Below are 22,625 nucleotides of genomic sequence, written 5' to 3'. Positions count from 1 at the left end.
TACATTATATTTATTTTTTACACAGCACTACTAGCAACATCCATAGCAATGAGGGAGTGACTACGTTTGAATGTCCTAACTTGGGTCCTCCCCAAATATTGGTTTTAATTACACTACTATTACTATGTTCCCCCAAATTAGACAGCAACCACTAATAACATTAATCATTAACAACTATTAGGAATTTATAAGTTTGCATTTCAATAGGTGAATGATTGGTGCGATTATGTACATATTCTGATATTTTTTAAAAAGGCAAACTTCATATAATTTTAATTTCATACAAGAATAGACTTTGTTTTATAGAACACATATTAAAATCATTATTTTGTTTTTTAACTTTTCTTCCAGCTTGTGTTAAAAAGGCTGGCGAAATTACAATTTAATAAAATTAAAAATTTCGTAACAGATACTAAAAATATATCTTCACTTATTGCCATATCCAATCACCAGGAACAACCATTCTATATTTTAATATTTTTAATTGTGTTGGGATTGTCACCTGTGTACTTTTAGACTGTTTTTACATAATTTTGCAGCGGCATAGCCACTAAAGAAAGGTCATCTCTGCGATGAAGGGTTGTCCCTGGTGATTGGACATGGTGATAAGTGAAGATATATTTTTAGTATGTTATGAAATTTTCTTCCAGCTTTTAGGCATTTTTATGTAGATTGGTAATGAGATTTTCTTAATAGTTAATTTATATGAGTATGTATCAATACTATTATGAATCAAATGTGTTCTTTCTAAAGTTATAGAATTATCCCACAAATATTGAAAAAAGAAAGAATTATTAGTTTCAGCAAATTGTTATTGTTTGGCAGTATTTGATGTAGTTTAACCACTTTTTTAACTTTTAAACTGTCATCAATGATATCTGCAAATGCATGCTCAACATTGACATAAGTGTATTTAATTTGTTTGAATGGAAATAAAGCCATGATTATTTGAGATACTTTCGTATCAGGTGAAAGTGATTTACATTAAGGAGTCATATAAACCATATGTTAGGCAAATTGTTAACACTATATGTTTAAAAATCCATATAAAACAAAAATAAGTACCAGTTACCCTTTTATTAACATTTTTATGTTATTAAAAATCTTTTGCTGGATCGATAAAGATGTGGTTTTTAACTTGTTCTCTATCCAGTGTATAGTTTGTTTTACCTTTTATTAACTTTAATTCTGAATAGTGATTCCTCAAAGTCAATTTTTATTTAATTTATATTCCTGTTTAGGATAAGCATTCATTTGTTTTCGTTCATTGGTATATACTTGTTCTTTGGTTATGCTTAGTGCATCTAAGGAAAAAACCATGCTTTTTTTGAAATCAATATTATCTCAACATGAATACAATAAAAACATGATTGTTGGTGTTGAGAATTTTGAAGAATTACTATGTTTAAAATTAGACTTATTATTAAATGTTTCATTTAATAATAAATCTAATTTTAAACATAAAAATTTACCAAAAGCTTCTCATAAATGATTATAAAATAATGCTATATAACATTATTTAATAATTTTGAAATTGAAGGTGAAATCGAATCATTCATAATTTGACATTTTCTGTGGTTTTTATGAAGTTTTTAAAAATTCTTTCTTCCCTGTGAGCACAAGAGGGATTTTTTTCACACCCAGGGGGGTGCCAGGCCCATAATGAAACAGAATGGGACCCAATATATATGAGACAGGCTGCCAAAGAAAAATTTCTAGGGTTACCTGCTCAGGTTTACAGAGCAATAGGCTAACATCTAACTGCCTTGGCCATCCACCTCATTAAATTTTCTTTGTGTTAATTTTTTAGCACTTAAGGACAAATAACTAACAGTTTTAATAAATTTATATTACAATAAAAAACTGTAGGACTGGTAAATTTAATATAGTGTCTAAATTGTTTAATCCTTTAATGCAGGCTTTTCTTGAAAAAAAATGTGTGATAATGCAACATTTTGCTAGAAGAATATGAAATAACACACACTTTGCTTGACAGAAACCATCCAAAAAAGGCAGCTATATTTTATTCATGGATATTGTTATTAGAACATAACTGTGTTGAGTACTTACACATGAGGCCAAACAAAGAGGAGTTAATCAAAATCAATTTTGCCTTTTTTTGCATCAGTACACAATAATTGAAACCAATTGTTGAATTCATGTATAGAACTTACATATGTTACATTCAAATATATTAATACAATGTATGTCAATATGCACAATGAATCTGCTTATGACAAGTTACAAAATTTATTAAAATAGGATGCAAATATGAAAAATAACTACAATTATGATTTTCGCAAGATTGTTTTTCATTATCTGTATTTATTCAAGCATGTACAGTACATCATAATAAAAGATAAATCACATAACTGTTTATTGATGTTAGAGAGAAGTTGCATGTAGTTTGTGATAAAACATCGCAACATTAATGGGGTTCTGGTGTATCTGTTTGTTGTTTAATTAATAATTGTTATCAATTATTAAACATATTTGTATATTAATTATGTTATTTTTATTAATGATAGACATTGTATATCATACTTAGTTTTGTAATATTGTATAATTTTTGTACTTTCATATCTCTAATATATGTTCCATGCTCATGTGCAAGAAATAATTTGAAAGTTTTCTATCTCTAGATTTCCAGTGTTCTATTTGCATTTTGTGTGAAGAGGACAGTTATATACTGTAGAAAGTACTCATATTTCTCTCTGACGCTGATAGACAGTTGAATGACTTACTTTTTATTATTAGTATTTGGTGTCTGTTATTTATATATTATATTTGCATTTAAGTCAAATGCTTGTTTGACAAGTAACTATCTGCATTAACAAAGTCATTATGCATTTGAATGTGCAAAAGATTGACAGTTATAAAAGAATTAGCTGAAAATAACTATATACAACTAAGGCTACATTAAATGAATAAATTTTAATAGAGCATATCGGTTTAATACAGATTGGAAATAATGTTATTTTTTAAATTTAATAAAAGAAATTCACTACTTGCAAGAAAGTACTGTACATACTTAACTTTTAATAAACATTAAATGTAATTTGATAATGTATAATTCATATGAACATGAAATTTGTATTCTCAAACCAGTCATGAACTAGTAATAATTAAAATCAAAAACCATAAAATAGAATTAAGATAAGTCAAATCCTTTTTCTACATCATCTACATATTTAACAACTGGAGTATTGATGGAGAAAAAATACAAAGGTTTACAAAAAAAGAAATATTAAAAAGATTTGTTTACAGATTAAACTTATAGCAATAGATTAAAAATGTAATTTTGTTACTTAAGAGATTATTTTAAAAAATTTAAAGAACAATTCAAGACAAATCAATATGAATGATATATACATATCATTCATATTGATTTGTCTTAAATTTGTATATTATATATATAATATACAGTATATATATGTTATGGACAAAGTGATTAATCAGGCATTATTCATAATGCCCGGTCATTATGAATACTGCTATCACCTAGTTGGGCAAAGTGATAATAATAAGTTGAGGAATGATCATTTGACATACGCTAGCTAATCGGCACTCAGTTGTGTGTGCGTATCGTGTTTAGTACCGAATTTAAAATTTGATTAAAAAACCTCCACTTATTTCATTTAGAAATATTTAATATTTGTGAATTATTTCAAAGTACTTTAAAAAGAACATGTAATCTTTTAAAAACTAAGTACTATTAACTATATTAATTAAATGGCAAAATTTTACCTATGTGCACCATCTTGGCAGTGGTCGCGACTGTTTGTGCTCTCGACAGATTTCTCCCGGAGGGGAGCTGCTGGCAAGCTGCCGATTGTTTAATGTTACTAGATATTGATACATACTAGTAATTGATACGTGTGTTCAAGAACTACCATGAATAAATAATTAGTGATGTTAAGCAATCAGCAGCCTGCCAGCAGCCCCCCTCTGGGAGGAATCTGTCGAGAGCACAAACAGTCATGACTGCCACCAAATTCGGTACTAAATGCAATACGCACGTGCAACTGAGTGCTGATTGGCTAGCATATGTCGTATAATCACTCCTCAACTTATTATTATCACTTTGCCCAACTAGGTGATAGCAGTATTCATAATGACTGGTCAATTTGATAAATTATTGAAATTTACTACAATGCCCGATTTTGTTGGTCATTATTCATTAATGCCCGTATTAATCACTTTGTCCATAATATATATATATATATATATATATATATATAATATATCCATATTATCCTCTATATTCTTTGCATTTCAGTATGTCAATAAACTCCATTCACATTCTTTAATCACATATTTTTATAGCAATCCCTTACAAAACTATATTCTAATCTTTATCTACTGTTATAAGTTTAGTCTACAAACAAACTTTTCTAAAATTGATGATAACCTTTGCTTATTTGATATACAGGGTAGATTGTGTTTTGTGTTCGTCACTACCGCACCAAGAAAGTATTTCTGACCGTGTATTGCTATGTGATTTCCCATCGTCTAGGTGTACTCCTATCTCCCCTGAAAGTTTGTAACTGCTGTACTGATACATCCTGTATATAAGACTGTATACACTACAAAAAAGCAATAGGCTTATTCATTTTTAAAAAACACTTTTGTTATCAGGGCTGTATTATAATAAATTTTCAGAAAAAAAATATAACTTAAATAAATATATTCCAAACACACAGATTTTTCTATTGTTTTTAAATAAAACTTTTTAACATAAGATAAAATATTTTAAAAAATTTCATTCTAATTTTTAAAGTTAAATCATAAAATTTTTAGTATAAAACTTACACTTTCAACTTATAACATATCCAGAGATTTATATTAATATCTTATATTATAATTTATTGCTTTCAGTATACATGTATTCAATGTAACTCTCTCTACAACTTACTATTATATATATATTCATTTCCAAAAACTATGAATAACCATTAATTTAGCCTATATCTTAGGGGCAAGTGATCAGAACAGCATGAAATTTAGCATACAAGCAAAACACTGTATTCTTTATGCAACAAAATAATTGAAAAGCAAAAATTTCATCTAAATTATGTCAAACCAAAATTAACAAGAAAAAGTACTAAACATTGTTGTAAATCTTTTTGTACAGAAAATCATTAATATGGCATGTGGTTGCCTTCAGCAAATGCTGTACATGCTTTATCATTGTTTATCAGTTCTGTTGGGAGCAAAGGCCATTCTTGGTGGAGGCTGAGATGATCAGCTTGCATTCTTATAGCATCCCATGCATGTTCTATGTTTGGGTCCAGATATCTTGCTGCCATTCCATGAGACAAATACAAGGTCTGTTGCAAAAATAACTGAACTTTTTCAAAACAGAAAAAATTAATAGTGCCATCTGTATGAAAATTCAAACACCAAGAGATATATTTGCCACTGATATTGTGTTTTTGCATTTATTGTCATTTGGATTATTAGAGCCTGAGTTAATATAGCACCTAAAGTGACAGTAGTTTTGAACATTGGTCAAGAATGAACTTCAAAAGAAGACAATATTAAGTTTTGTTTTAAACTCAGTAAAATGTTTACTAAATGTATCAATTGATGCAAAAAGTATATGGTGATAATTATCTTGTATACATGTGTACTACTAGTTTAAATAATTTGCAATGAGTTGGAAAGACATTAATGACACTGATTAACTAGGTTTGTCTGGAGAACAAATCATCAAAGAAAACACTGAAGTGTATGAAGCAATAAAAATTCAACCAAAATTTTAGTATAAATGGTAGAAAATGACTGAGGTTATCTAAAGAAGCATTTTGACTGATAATTTGAAACTTCATTTGTACACAATTTGCTCTTCATACATTGACTGATTTGTAAAAATTGCAAAGACAAACTGATTATAAAGTCACAAATTTCCTCAAATCCAGTAACAGCACTAGGATTTTCATTTTGAGAGAACAGAAGTGGATCTATATTGTTTTAGTGGGGCAGGTGTTATCTGCATATTTTATCTTCAAACAATTTTTTAAATTTAGCAATTAATTTTCAGTGACTTACAAACAGAAAAAAATTTAATGAGAATGTGTAATTACTTGGCAAACAATCAATCTATACTTAAGGAATCCTTCAATAATGATATAGGTAAACTTGAATTAATTACTACAGGACAAGCAGACAGATGGGTAAAGAAATTTTAGGGTGGGCTATGTACCTTTGCCTTACTCTAGTGCCATACATGCTCAAATCAACTGTCACAAATGACATGGTGTAGTGTTTCATGATGTTTCACTGGTATAATCTAGAAACAAATCATTGAAGTGCAGAATGAGTCACCAGAAGAAGAAAAAAAGAAAAAAAAATACAGTAATAACTTGTACAACTTTCCTGGCTTAAGAGATTTTATTACTGTGATCAGAAAGTATTGGGAATGGTTCATTTAAACTGCATGCAAGAGGGTGCTGTCATCATTTGGTATGACTTTCACTGATATCTAGCCACAATCCATATGTCGTCGTTTGTTTTTGTTTGCAAATAAACGTTTGTTTTGTGTGTAAATAATTTTTGCACCGGCAATTTTTCAAAATGTTGAGTGTATTTAAAGAATGAACGTGCATTAAACTTTGCTTTTTCAACAGAATTACTGCTAAAAAATATTAGAAAATGTTATAAAAAGCCTTTGTTGATAGTTACAGGCCTCGGAGTGCTATTTCCCCTTTGAAAAAGTGAGAAAAGTGAGTTGAAATACAGAAAAAGTGAATAAAAAGTGAGTGTAATAGTGACAAAACAAAGTGAAAACACAGAAGGAAAACTCAGCAAAACAGCAGTAAAAATTGTTATTTCTTTTTATTCTGTTATGGTTAAACACATTTTAAAAATTTCTGTATATACTGTAATATAGTAGCCACTCGTTATATCGCGTTTTTTTGGTCCCCTAAATTTTAAAAGCATTTGAGTCAATTAATTTTAAATTACCAATTACCACTGAATTTCTATTTGCAACGAAATACGAGAAAGAGCTAAATATGCAGAACAGGTGGATAGATCGATTGTCATTTGTTTCCTTTTGATATAAAAGTTGTTTATTTATTAGTTTTAAGTACAGTCTCCTCATTTACAAGTTTCTGTGAATTCGAAATTTCATACATTTATGTGAATTAACGGTATTGCGTCAATTCACATAAAGGTGTGAAATTTCGAATTCACCGCATAACGTGTAAGGAAAAGATCTCTCTGATTCTGAACGAAAACTTCTAAAATTTTTATACAGTAGTAACTTCATTTTGCTTTTTAGAGAATTTTTACTCTGTAATTTTATAAGTTTTGGTGTTCTATTATATATTCAATATTCATTTTTTTTAAATTTTCAATTACAGCATTTATAATTTTTATTGAAAAATATAAACTACACGAATTTCTAATAAGCGATTTATATAGTACTGTATAATAAAATCGCAATTGATGTTTTTATATCGACAGTATTTGTCTTTCAATGTCATTGTTAAAGAAACAATGCTAAATGGGCGTTCATGGTTTCGATGTTTACGTAAACGTCAATTACCGGTAATTCGATATAACCTACGAATAAAATTCAGGATTGAAAAACTAAGCTTATTTTATATCAGAAACACTTGCTGATGAAAGAACAGAGATTCCATAGCATGTATAATCTGTTTAGTAAAAGCCCAGAATTTTTATTACTCGGTTATATCGCGTTTTTTTTTTCTGTTTCCCGATAATCAGTGGCTTTTGTATTTTCAGTAAACCATGAATACTTGAAAAGTCTTTGGCTTCTGTAAATAATCAGTCATGAAAGATGATGTTCTTTTATTAAGATTATTCTGCATGTTATCAACTTCCTTCTATTTCGCTTCCTCTTGCTTTTGAACACTTAACACTAATAAGCATCACACGTGCTGCTTGTACTTCATTCATGTTCTTGCTGTTAATAGCCTTCTCCAGTTTTTTTGTTTGCTGCTTCTAACAAAACTTAGACTGTCGCATGTATTTCATTTTCTTCTACATTTTTCTGGTTTAAACTCAGTTGCCGTTCCATAATCTTCATGTTACGAACAGCTTTCTTTTGTTGTTCTTCAAAACATTTCTGTGCTCTTTTTTCCGTTTCTCTTATTCTTTTAACTTCTTTTCATTTTCCAATCGTTCTTGATAATTTCCATGCACCGAGGAAGCTAATTTCAGTCGTCCTTTGCAATAGGTACAAGGTGTGGGCTTTGGTCATACATGTTTAGTCCCTCCTTAACAATCAAAAGTGAATTAAGCATTCTTTCCAACACTGATGCTCTATCAGGAGAAAGTGCCCGGCATAAAATTGATCCTCTCATTCATGGGAACGGGATTTTCGATGCTGATTTCACTAATTTGGCTATTCTCGGATATTTATCATTATCAGAAACTGTTTATTTTTTAATGCTTCGAGATGTGTAAATATTGATTTCCAAATAAAATAATAAATCTGAAATAAATATACTCCAAATAATATAAGTAAAATAATATTTTATTAATGATTTCATAAATAACAAAAAACTTTTTCCTGCAGATGAATAAAAACCAACATCGTTGCAAAGTTGTTAACCTTTGGGAAGCGTGTGAAAATCTTTCTCACAAGCAATTACGTGTTGTACTTTTTACAACACTTCGAATATTTTAATTTATTTGGTAAATTTTATATGTAAATATGAATTTACATTTTCGTTTACTTTTTTAGTCTCTCAATTAATGCACAATTATAATCGGCATAAGAGAAGATTAAAAAATGGATATTTCACAAGCAAAGTAATCACACATTTTATGAAAATAACACTTACTATATGGAATAATTATACTTGTAGTCAATTTAAACATACATTTATGGGAAGATGTAGATGTGATTTAACGTTAACAATATGCTATGAAATCATTAAAGTAATTTTATTAAACTCAAGTTTATGAAATTATTTAAAGATAAATCAAGTAAAAAAATATTTTTGTAAACGACAACTCCATAACCCGATTGTTAATTAAAACCAAATAATCTGCCAAATTATTGGGCTATAACCAGGATAACTAAATGGTCAGAAACGAAATCTTTTTTAGTGGTAGGAGGTTACGCTACTATCTCGTGTTAATTTTAATAATTATATATTTTGAATTTAAAAGCGGCAGCAGTGTTGTCAGCTTGAGAGATTAATCCCTCTGCGTAATGTGCTTTCCCCTGCAAAAGGACTTTAGTGATTTTCTTAGAAAACAGCCAAAACTGCAGGGATGCTTAGAATACTTATTTTTAAACTCTGTAGAAGGAAATGCAATTCGGATAAGGTAGATTTTGGCGAATAATGAAAATATGGCATGAGTACATAACTTTACTCAACACTGGCTTCTGAATTTGTAATGAGAGGGATTTTTTAAGTGCATAAAAGATTTTTTTAAATACGTTAAATAAATTTTTGTTTTCTATAACCTAACGACACTGAGCGGGCAGTTGCAATTTTGAGTCTGCTCAGGGCCGCGTATTTTCTTCTAAAAAATTCTATTCTGATAGTCCGATAATTCGGCAATTCGTTTGGCTTTAAAATTATTTTGGTTTGCCCCACATCTTAATTAAGCACGTGAAAATGACCAAAAAAGTGAGAAAAGTGAGAAAATGACCTGAAAAGTGAGAAAAGTGAGGATACTTCAGAAAAGTGAGTACAAGTGAGAAAAGTGAGCGACTCCGAGGCCTGTAGTTATCAAAATCAAGAGTTTGAGTGAAACAAGATGTTCAAAGGAAGGCAGAGAACATGTCAAAGATGAACCATGCTCTGGTAGATCATCCACTTCAAATAACTGACAAATAACACATTACACAAGTCAGAGATTTGGTATTCAATAATTATCATTTAACAATTGCAGACATTATTGAACATGTTCCAATATCATTTGGATCTTGTCAAGCAACTTTAAAAGATTACTTTGGTTTGTGGCTTCACTTCTCTAGTCATCCCAAAAGCATTGAATTCTTTTCCAAAAGCAACAATGTGTTCGAGTGGCCAAGGAAAATCGTTCTTAAAAGACATCCTTTTGGGTGATGAAACACAGATTTATGCTTCTGACACTAAAACAACTCAACAATCAAGTGAATGACACTTAAAAACTAAAGCAAGACTGAAAAGACTGCGCCAAAGTCAGTCAAATATGAAGTCATGTCAATTGTTTTCTTTGATTGTTGTGGTATTGTGCATCACAAATTCCTTCTGACTGGCCAAATTGTCAACAAAGAATATTATTTGAACATTTTACATTGTTGGCATAAAGCAATTTGTAGAAAATGACCTGATTTGTGGCAAGAAAATTCATGGATGTTGCACCAAGATAATGCACCTGGTTCACAATGCTCTTGTTGTTTGTGAACTTTTGGCCAAAAATTCAACAAATATGGTTCCACAAGCTAATATTTATCTGATATGACACTGTTTACGTTTTTCTTGACTAAAACTTCTGTTTCATGATCACCATTTTGAGACAATTTATGCCATAAAACAAAATTTTCAGTGTGAGTCCCAAAGGAACTCCATAAAAACAATTTTAAAAATGTTTCAAGGATTGGAAAAAACATTGGCATAAGGGCATTGCAGTGGGAAAAGATTATTTTGAAAGAAGCAAAAAAGTAGAATAATCTGTAACAAAATAATTTAAAGTGATACATTATAAAGTGGTTTGAAAGAGACAATAATTATAATTCAAAGCAACATTGAAAGTAGATGGGAAATAATATTAATACACTTATTCCTTAATTAATGTGATTAATTAATCCCTCAATGCTACTGTGTATAGCAAAATTGCATTAATCAAATCTCAACCAAACAATTACAACCTCCTGGAACAAATTTTTGATTAATAACAAATATTTTTATTTTGTCATACATAAAAGAGTTTTCTATGATAAAAATAAGTGACTAATTTAAAAATAAAGTGAAAACTTAGAGCTGCATACCATCATGTCGATGATACACTAAGATTTTTTGAAGTTCATGAATTGTTATTCATTGATTTTTAACAATTTCATCCCAAAATTTCTCTTCAACAGCTTTTGCACACCTCTTATGTTTTATGTCCTTTAGTTCAAAATTTCCCAAATGAAACTTTCAAAACCATATTTGACATGTCTGACGTTCATGCACATCTTCCCCATACAGTATAAGTATTTTTTACTGTTTGTATAGAATTATACCCATTACGAAACTTAAAAAGGACATATAATATGCCCAATATCACTTTTATCTACATACATTTTGATTTGATTTTAAGCAAACAAAATGTGAAGTTTTAAAATAAAACTTCACATTTCTAAACAAAGAATACAATTTCAAATTAGCAATAATGTGTTAATTTCACAACTATCTATCATAATTAAACTATATATCTATATGGAAATCACTCTCAGTACGAAAATAGCAAATTCACAAACATCTTATTTGCAGAAAAACATATCTATGAGTATGTTATGTACAGACAGGTGTTAAAGCTGTGTTATTTAAAACTTCTGTCACATATATAAAAAAAATTGCTGCAATTAATTTCGCATGTTAATCAAATCTAGTGTTACACAAAACCATGTTAAGGTATATCTGTAAAAAATTTTTAAAATAGTTTCAAAATATTCATATACAGTGAGTGATTCAGTTCGGTTAATGAACAAATTGGATAATGAACACTTTTGCAAAAGATTTTTATGTTCAGACGACGAACACATGTTCAGATAACGAACACCTCACAGAACAAACACAAGAAAAAACAACGTAAAATAGTGAATATCGATTGGTCTTCCCTTGTCTTCAGGCAACAATTTGAAACTTTTCAGACCACAGGAGGCATTGACATCGACAGTAAACCTGATATATACTGATCAGATAGTATTCCTCCAAACTTTGAAACTCTCCCTTGTAATTCCAGTCTTTTATTTTTCTGACAGAAACAATTCTTTTATAGTATTTGCGAGACTGTCGGGTGGGCACTCGTTAAGTTTTGCATCGGTTTTTTATTTTTGAAAGGTGAGAGTATAATAGCAAAGGTAGAGAGAGAGAGTGGGCAGATGATGTCTGATGTTGCTGGGCAGTATGGCTTGAACAGGTCTACAGTAGGCCACATTTCAATCTTATCTAAGAAAGATACAGTATAATTAAGATGTTTCAAGCAGCTTAAGGAGTAACAAAAATCACATCTGAGAAATAACGAACATTGAAGAGCTCATAATGGAACCTGAAACTGATCTGATGACAGAAAAATGCCAAGAACTTTTGAATGAAGAACACCAATAAACTCGGAGAGATGTGTTTTCTTCTGAAAAAGAGGATTAATGCCAATATCTGCTATTAAACATCTTTTAAAGAAGTGGAAAAATGTCAGAACAATGGTCTTAGAATGTCATCCAAACGAGGTTGAGGTTAATAAGCTTGGGGATCTCTACAATTACAATGCTATTAATTACTTCTTAGAAATCGTGAAGAGAGGAAAGCAATCGACATTAGATAAATTCTTTAACCCCCATAAACGGAAAAAAACATGACTAAGAAAAATCAAAGACTGTGTATATAAGTATTTTTATTATTACATATAAATAAATGTAGTAAGAAAGTATATATTTTTTATTTTTTGGAGTTTCCAGAACGAATTAATCAAATTCCCATAAAAACCTATGGTAAATCGATAATCTGGCTTATTAATTCTGGCCGTTTATCCCAAAGATATACTTGTGTAACATACCATGGGTAATTTTTTATATTAAAGTATATTTAACCTTGAGATTAAAACTCAAGCAACTGGTCCTAAATAGTATTGTTGCCATTTAACCATTGTCTCTTTACCTGAATATTAGTAATTTATTTTATTACTTCTGATGTAAAAACCTGATATATATATATATCAGGTTTTTACATCAGAAGTAATAAAATAAATTACTAATATTCAGGTAAAGAGACAATGGTTAAATGGCAACAATACTATTTAGGACCAGTTGCTTGAGTTTTAATCTCAAGGTTAAATATACTTTAATATAAAAAATTACCCATGGTATGTTACACAAGTATATCTTTGGGATAAACGGCCAGAATTAATAAGCCAATTTGGGCAATTAAAATTTATATCTTGTATATTGGTGAAGAAACAAGATGAATGACTAGTTCCAATTCCAATGTGGATGATTCTTATTTAGATAACATTTATCCTAATTCTGACAAAATGTTTTTAGAAAGATGATATCCTATAACGGTGCATAGTAATTTTAAAATTTAAAGAATCAATTTCAATTTAAAAAACTGCAGTTTTACATTAACTTTTAGAGTTAAGTGAATCTTACTTTATACAGTAAGAATACAAATAATCTCTTCCCATTATGATGTATGTATATTAAAATGTTGTATGAACCAAATTTATTAATATATATATATATACAGTCAAACCTGTTTTTATGCGGGGGATAGGGACCGCATTAAAAAAAACGCATTAAAAAAAATCTCACGAAACTTCACGAATGGCTGTAAATAATAGTTTTCGCAACACAATTAAAAAAATAATTTTTTTATGCGGTCAACAGGGACCGCATAAAAAAAAGTCTCACATAGAAAATAACTCAAAACCGTACGAAATAGAATTTATTGACAACAGATGTCAGCACTTGACTGCATCGTCTGGTCTATCGTCTGTTTTACATATTTTTGTCCAGGTGGTGTTTTGTTGACTTAAAAAGTAAATTATTTCATTTTTCGCATATTCATGCAATAATATTACTATAATAAGTGCATTTATGCTATAATAAGTTTATTTAGCTATAATAAGTCAACGTGAGACATGACGAATCGCACGAGACTAGTCGCCAACTATACCGCACAAATTAAAAATTCGCATTAAAAAAATCGCACAAATAAAAATCGCACATAAAAAGAGCGCATAAAAACAGGTTTGACTGTATATATATATATATATATATTATACTATATACTATACTATATAGTATAATAGTATATTATACTATATACTATTATACTATATATTACTAATATATATATATATATATATATATTAGTAAATTTGGTATATTTTTTAGTATAATTTAGTATATTTTGGTATAATTTAGTATATTTTTGTCTACATTCCAATCTGTCCCATGCTTTTGCTTACTCATCTTTTGTTACTCTGTCTTGTTTACCATTACTCTTCCTCTTACTGAGGTGACAGCATAGTAAGAATTTTTCAATTGAGAGTATCCATGGAGGCAAAGTAACTCATACAACAAGCATAGCTTACTCATTAGATTAGCAACAAGGTTAAATTTATTCAACAGATAAATATTCTTTAGTTTAAACAGTAACTTGTGCAACCAGTCCAAAGCCAGTTTAAGCTAGTTGCACATTTCATAGATCATGCATGTAATCTTAATAATTAACATGTTTTATATTTTTGTTTTGAAAATATTAAATTAAACTGAATGCAAGTTAAATGTATTATGGGTTTTCAGTAGTAGATTTGGCTGTAGGCAGTGACATTACAGATTCATTTGCTACGATAAACTTTTATGATCATTTGAAAGAAATTTGTGAACATTTGCAAATTTTTCTGTAAAACACAGTGGAAAAGTTTTGAAGTAAAGTACATCAATAAAAATAAAGATAAATTTCTAGGAAAAGTTGAGAGCAAAAAAAAAATGAAATTCAATGACACTGTGAATCAAAACACAAACGTACCTACAAAGGACTCAGACAAATACAACTATGCTACAAACAAAAACAAAATTTGTCTTTTATTTATAAGATACAGAGCTGAAAAATATTAGATTAATTTATTTTTCTTTTTCATTCCTGTTTATAGAAAGACATTAGAATAACAGTCAGATTTTCTTAACAATACTTATTAGTTATTATAATTAATAATAAAAAAATAAAATTAAAAGATAAATGAGATTTTATTAATACTTACTTTATTATGTTGTATCATATGAAAATCTTTTCCATATGTTCGAAGACCATTCTCAAAGCTTCTGCATTCTTCTTCAGACCAAAGACTCATAGTATCTGACGTAACAAACATACATCATATTACATGCTTGATTATTCATGAAATAAATTATTTAAAATACATTTATTTATTTATTCTAACCTGCAGGAGGCAGTGGTTGCATTCGTCTCCTCCTTAATGCTTCTTCCACATTGTGGCCACATTGAAGCAATAAATACAAAGCCTAAATATATTTATAAATATTAGAAAAATTATTAAAATTTTTTCAAATATAGATCAAATTTTACACCTGTTAATACCTGTTCATCATCTCTAATGTGACTACCAACAGGAATAGCATTAACACCTTGAGCACAACTAGAAAATGGCTGTTGGGCTTGACGTAAGTATTCCACAACTAAAGTAAAGAAATTACTTTCATTTTAAAAAAATATGAATGAATTAATATATGACTAGTTACTAACTTAAAATCTTAAATGTATAATTTTTGTTATTTTTGCTTAGTTTTATTCACTTATTTTTGATTACTTTCATTCATCTATTTTTAGTTAATTTTATTCCTTTGTTTTATAATTAACTTTTTTAGATTAATTTTAAGAATATTTTAATATAAGTATAAATATTCCATTATAAAAATTTCTGTAACTGCAGCTAACCTAAAAAGGCCAAAAACGTTTTTACATATAATAAAATATTTGGCCTGAAAAAGAAATGTGAATTTCTATTTTACAACATGCTGTCAAGAATTTTGCAATTTAAACAAAATATTTTATCTTATAAAGTTGAGAAAACAATGTCTAATATCAAATATGATATAATTTCTTAGACAGATATAATTTTTTTTATTAAAATACAAATGTTAAAATTTAAATTTATTATAATAATTTGTACAAATATATTCATTTTCAGATTTCTTTTCTAAATACATGTCTTTACCTTTTGTCATTGTAATTTATTTGAGATAATGACAGATTATGTCACACTCAAATATTGAAATCAATTCAAATTATTAAAAAATTGAAGTCTTAACTATATATATATGGCATATGTGCAGTGCATACGCATGAAACATAATATAGAAACAAATTTATCTCAGAGGATTTTCTTCATTTACCTTCTTGATCTGTCAATTTTGATGGATCCCAAAGCAATCTATCTTCATTTTCATAAGCTGTAAATAAAAAATTAAATACAATTTCAAATAAAATAAAAATAGTATTTACAAATAGTAAAGAATAGAATATATTTTACCTGGAGCATCATCATATTTACAAAGACCTTCTGGTACCATAGCTTGATAATCAGAACCCACTTGTATTGTCTGTAAAAGTGTATTGTTTGTTTGTCATTTCAAAAATTAATTTCAAATTTTAAATTTTTACATAACACAATGTGTCCAAAAAGTATATATAATCAACATTTTACTACTTTTCAGAATTGTTACACATTTAAGAGAAATGTAAATGCTTGTATATGCAAATTACTTTACACTGATTTTCGATAATTTCAAAATTAAAGATCATTATATTAATAATTTGACAACAAATATATACATTTTGGCTAGCCTGAAAGTATAGATAATAAAACAGAATTGTAAAATTTCAAGCACAAGAAACTTAAAATTACAAAAATAATAATAATGTCAAGTAACACTTTAACTTTGTTGTCAAGTAATAATTTGAATATTGAACTTTCCAAAATGCCACATGGAAGAGTTTAGTATGGAAGAAATTGCAAGAATATGGAAATTAAAAACAGAAGGATGTTGTAACAAAAGGCAAATTGCTGTTTTAATGAACAAATTTACTCCAGAAATTTATAAAATTTTGAGAAAATCATCACCAAAACTTTCTAAACATTGATCAGGAAGACCCAAAAATCACATCACAAAGGGTTCACGAATTCAGAGTTAAATATTTGTTAACCCTAAACATTTTTCAAGATTATCCTGTCTCTGGATCCAAATATATACAAACCCCAAAACAAAACAGTCCAACTATTGCTTAATTTCAGATATAGAAAGGAAACAAAACTGCCTTATTATTTTATATTAAAAGCTAGTTGTAACAATATTTATTTATTACATATATATTCATATATCAAGTGTATTTGCAAAGAAAACTTAACATATGCAATGAAATAAAAATGTACATCGATGAAAGTTTGAGAACAGTCTCAGACTACTATTGATAATCTATCAAAATAGTGAAAAATTTTGCTATTTGGACTATTTTGCTGTGAGGCTTTTGTGTTCTATAACTCCAAATCTGAATCTGATACAGACACATTTATGTAAGTTTGGACAGATAATTTGATACTAAAAATTATATAAAATTTAGTTTAAATTATAAGTTACAAGCTATTCTTTGATTATAATCACTTACTTTTCTCCAATCTTCATCTGGAGAATAATCATCATCTGTCCCAGAATCTGAAGATTCACTAGCTTGAGATACCGCTGTAAATATTGAAAAAATAGCAACAACCTTTATAAAAGGAAATAAATACATAGTACCTAATACTAAGTAAATAATATATACTTACAAACAAATTTTACAATCTACTAAATTTGAAAACTATAGTCAAACCTTGATTTTTGAACATAATTCATTCCTAAAAAGTTGTTACAAAATCAATCTAAAACCAAAACAAATTTTCCCCATAAGAAACAATATAAAATGGATTAATCTGTTCCTGACCTCCAAAATAAAGCTTTTATTTACTTTTTTAGCTATACCTTTTGCTAAAAATGTCTACAAATGCAATGTAATATTGTAAATAATATAATGCTGTATTATATATAATAAATTTTTATTTTTTAATTTGACTTAAGTACCTTTAAAGACAAATTCTTCGATGCCATTTATATTATGTTAATGTCAATTAAATGGTTTTTTATAATTAATTTGATTTAAATTCAACTGTGATTTGTACCAAAAAAATGGAAGTAGTATCTTTCCGACACACACATTAAAATCTAATTTAAATAGTAATGTTTGTTAATTTTCGTCCGATGACGATAATTATGTTTAATTAATTTTCTGAAGACAAAGTCCTTCCCGGAACATGTGACCACCATTTTTAAGTTCCAAACATTACACTTTTGGCGACTGACCTTTCCTTTTAGGCTACTGGCCGCCAAACAGTCCTTTAAAAACACAAACATATATCTAATTAAAAATATTAACATTTGTAAAGAAGCAGGAACTGGTAAAGTACGGACGTCTTCTATTCTCCATCCAATCTTTGTCTTCAGAAAATTAATTAAATAGTAATGTCATTATGACTTGTGTCACGACATCTAATGACATGGGCGATCTTGGCACCACTAACTTCTGAATCAGTAGACCTGTCACTGATTGGTTGAGCCGTCGACTTTCTTTAACATAAAATATAAGAAGTTGATCATTTGTCTCTCTAATCTGTGATTGGCTCTTGCCAAGTAGCTTGTTCAGCAACCAGAGCAAATATGAGTAAAAAATTCTGTTTGTGAACTGATTCCTTTAAAAAATGAGTCATTGAAAAACAAGATTTGACTGTATTTTATACAATTATATTGTAAATTTCATTACACACTTATTATTTATTAAATAATTTATTAAAATTTTAAATGACTTCTACAGAATAAACTTTTTAATCATATTTTTATGATTCTGTTCTAAGCTATATTATTCTATCCTACTAACGAGTTTTTTTTTGTATAATAATCATAATACTAATTTAAAAATTCATAATACCATCCCAGACTTTTTACAGTTTTGTTTATTATGATTTATAGTGTAGATCAAAATTATAATTATTTAGACAAAGCACAAATTAAAAAATTCAAAAATCAATTATTTTATCAAATTACTTTCAAAAATAATTTTCTGCTTTTAAAACTCATCAGCAACTAAAGACATCTATTATATACAGTAGTAATAATTTGGCAGAATAACTAATCATTTTAATAAAAGTTCAATGATGAAAGTATTTATTTATACAGCAAAAAAAAAAAATTATTTTCAATATACAAGCATATAATTTAGAATATAATATAATGCAAATAGGAAAAGAGCTATTTATGAAAAGTTATATAGCAATTATAGCAGAATCTGCTTATTGCAATCACTTTGAACTCACTAATAACAATGAACAACTGATAACAGCAAAATAAATACAGTATATATGACCACAATTAGTGAAAATTCTGATTTCATTGACTTTGATGTAAAAATAAAATGTTAAAACAAATTTAAAAAATCCAGCAATAAGTTGCTTAACTTTCCTGGCAACATTTGGTGATGCCATCTGTTATGACATTTTATTAAAAAAACTTTTTATGTTTTTAACTATTTATTATAAAATGGCAAAAAGCTTAATCTTCAGGGTAGGAATGGGTTTAATAAAAAATTGTAAATGTTAATAACAAGTAATTAAGTCTGACCCTACTGGAGATACACACAATCCCTTTTATCGCCCCATCCCCTCAACCATTAATCACCAAAATTTAATAGCATCAATTTCCCTAATAAACAAACCCCTCTGCAAAATTTCAGTAATTTTTGACAGAAAGCACAGGAGTTATTAAGCTTTAGGTGAACAAAATTGTGCATCACACACATACACAAACTAACATCCATACTTACAGGAAAAAGCCCCAATTTTTTTTCATTTCTCAACATTTCAAGGTGTCCTGAGCACAAAAATGTAAAAATCTGGGGGGGGGGATAATTTTTTGACTGATTTCCATACTTCTATCTGTTATGTATAACAGCTGAGAAAGTAAAAATCTAACTCAAAAATTTGTTAATTATAATCATTATTATTAATTAATTGTGGTTCATCTAGTACTGTTTGCAACATTGCATCTTTAACAACATCTAGCACACAGGATATTCACTTTAACATTTATCCAGGTGCAAATATATCTTTCTAGTATTGCACAAGTACTGTACTGCACATTCATATGATGCATTAGTTCCATTGCAATGTTTACAGTAGAATAAAGTAATTCAAAAAAGTGACATGTAGTTGTCACACAGTAGTTCTGTGGCAATATATAAGTTTTCCAAACATAAGAACAAGATGGAAATGAAATTATGATTTTGACAAATCACAGTGTACATGATGCTGCTTTCCATATAAAAGAGAAACAGCATGTATTCTGCTAATTGGTAAAGCAAATGATAATGCATTACACTCAGGAACACTGCAGAATTTAATTGATATAACATGATGTTAAATTTATGCTATGGCAAACAACAACTGCTTGAATTTATTTTATGAACTAGCAAAATATTTTTCTCCTAAAATGAAGTGTGTCCTGGAAAAGAATATGAGATTCACTTAATTTTAATATTTAACCAAAACCAAATTTTATAATAATTATAAAATCAAAGAACCTTAAAATCAAATTAAATAAGTAATTGTTAAACAATGTATGTTAATAAAATTTAAAAACATAAAAACAATTAGTTATATATATATAATTCCTTTTGATTTCAATTAAATTCAATTAATTGAAATCAATTAACAAACATTATGAAAATCTATAAAAATGAAATTAGTTAATTTTTAATGATGATAAATAGTTTTTATTAATAAACAAAATGAATGAAAATATAATTTATGTATAAAAGTAATGATGAATCCATAAAGTTAAAAAATTAATAAGTGTTAGAAAGATATGTTGTAAACTAACAATAATCAAAAATACAATATAAAAATTATAATCTTACTATTTTCAGCAAAAAATTTCGGTCCTGCACTAATGTTTTCAACTCCCTTGAAAAGTCTTCCTCGGGTCTTAATGTTAATGCAGGACTGAAATTATCTGCTGGAAACAGTGAGTAAGGTTATAATTTGTGAACTGAGGTTCTAGCTTGAACATTTGAAATAAACAAAAAGTTTTGATTTTAAAAATTATATATGTAAGTTCTAAAGTTTAATTAAAGATTGCTAATTTATATGAGAAATAAAAACTGAAGAATTGTATATTATATAATATGACTAAAATGTTTCTTAAAATAATAAGTATTAAAATGCATTAACTAAAAAATAGCAAAAATTGAAAAAAATACTTACATCTTAATAGAGGACCTGAAGGATTTTCAGGTATTTCTACAGGTGATTCTTCTCTGTCACTACAATGAGAGAGTGATACATCTACACTTTCTTCTTTATCAGAAATCATATCTGGTTGAATTGGACTTTCTGTGTTTGATGATAATTGTTTTACAGGACTATTAGCACCATCTCTTCCATCATAACCATACATAGCTAATAGTTCATCTAGAGGCATTTCTCCTTCCTAATTATATAAAACTAATCATTATTAATGCAAATAAAATTTAATTATAAATTATTTATTTTTCTAATACAGTAGAGCATTGATTATCCAACTCAATTGGGGACTGGGGTTGGTCGGATAACTTGAAAAAACAGATAACCGAATGAAAAAAAACATTATTAGTATAGTATATTAGTATATCTCATGTAATTAGTGTATTAGTATATCACTATTAACCTACTTTGCGTTGAATTTTCATCAATGTTAAGCCTAACAAAATTTTTTTAAAAATAATAATCGTCGCTATTGTATCATTAAAAATTATTTCTTTATTTTGCCCACAATAAATACAAAAATAAAGAAAAATAGAAAATTAAGCCTGGTTTAAATACTGGCCTCTCTTTCATGGTCGAGCCACGTTGCCAGCTAAAACATGCAAAAATAATATTAAAGTAGCCAAGACATAGCCAAATATTGTAGCACCACATCACTAGTGGACATTTGAATTTGCCGACTAGAACGCAGTCGGTTAACCGATGTGACGGTTGATCGGGAGTCAGATAATCAATATTCTACTGTAGTTAAAACATTATTGGTCAAATGCTAAAAACTACAGAATAAATTAATGATTATTTTTAAGATAAGTTGATAACAGTCTCCATTCTAAAAACTGGTTATACTTAATACTTTCCATGCCAGTCTGAATGCTGTCTTTATTAATTATTTCATAGCTACAACAAACAAACTTTAATGTGTTAAAGCTAAATACCAAAAATTCATAATTTATAGTGTTTTCAAAATGATTTGACAGCACTGTCACTCTCTTCATTGAACAGTATGTTTTTAAAGCAAGCAAAATACAGTTGCCAATTCTTCTAGAATTACCAAGAGACTCCCAGAATTTGGCAAAATTTTTAAGTTTTCCATCTCCGAATTTAGGCCTATTCCTCCTATATATAAGTATATAACAAGACAATCAATTTTTGGGTATACTTTAAAGTAAACTATAGAGTAAGTGATATAATTTTTGTATTCTTGAGTGTAAAAAATGTTAATCTCCCAGAAATCCTATTTTTTATTCCTGAAATGGAAAACTTCTCAATAAACTCTTTGAGAGTTGGCAAGTTTAAAATAAAATCATTCACTTTTTGTTTTAATTAAACAACAAATTTAGTGAATATTTTAAAAGTAAATATTAATTTTGTCATGATAACAATGCCTGGGAAGTAATTATTAACTATTGATTCAGAATGAAAAAAAAGTGAATTCACATAGAAAGTAAAGTGAAACATTAAAACTGTTTATATTCACAATAAACCCAGTTATAAAAATTCCATTCCAATAATACCAATTGTTATAATTTCCCAAATAACTTGTT

General features: G+C 28.2%; 1 protein-coding gene across 6 annotated transcripts in view; it reads right to left on the bottom strand.

The window, feature by feature from the left end:
• The window catches only part of LOC136982695 (mesoderm induction early response protein 1), a 109,387-nt gene that overhangs the window by 32,959 nt on the left and 53,803 nt on the right, over positions 1-22,625 (bottom strand). For all 6 annotated transcript variants that reach the window (XM_067279272.1, XM_067279267.1, XM_067279269.1 and 3 more), the window contains 7 exons: positions 21,043-21,268; positions 17,361-17,434; positions 16,228-16,297; positions 16,091-16,147; positions 15,276-15,373; positions 15,118-15,199; positions 14,938-15,032 (listed from right to left, as the gene is read on the bottom strand). In XM_067279272.1, the coding sequence (XP_067135373.1) occupies positions 14,938-15,032; positions 15,118-15,199; positions 15,276-15,373; positions 16,091-16,147; positions 16,228-16,297; positions 17,361-17,434; positions 21,043-21,268 (702 nt within the window). The remainder of the gene's footprint in view (positions 1-14,937; positions 15,033-15,117; positions 15,200-15,275; positions 15,374-16,090; positions 16,148-16,227; positions 16,298-17,360; positions 17,435-21,042; positions 21,269-22,625) is intronic.

Source organism: Centruroides vittatus, unplaced genomic scaffold (assembly GCF_030686945.1).
Source record: "Centruroides vittatus isolate TY-2023 unplaced genomic scaffold, ASM3068694v2 contig_862, whole genome shotgun sequence".
Taxonomy (NCBI): Eukaryota; Metazoa; Arthropoda; class Arachnida; order Scorpiones; family Buthidae; genus Centruroides; species Centruroides vittatus.
The sequence above is the reverse complement of the archived record's forward strand: the minus strand, read 5'-3'. Positions and strand labels throughout refer to the sequence as shown.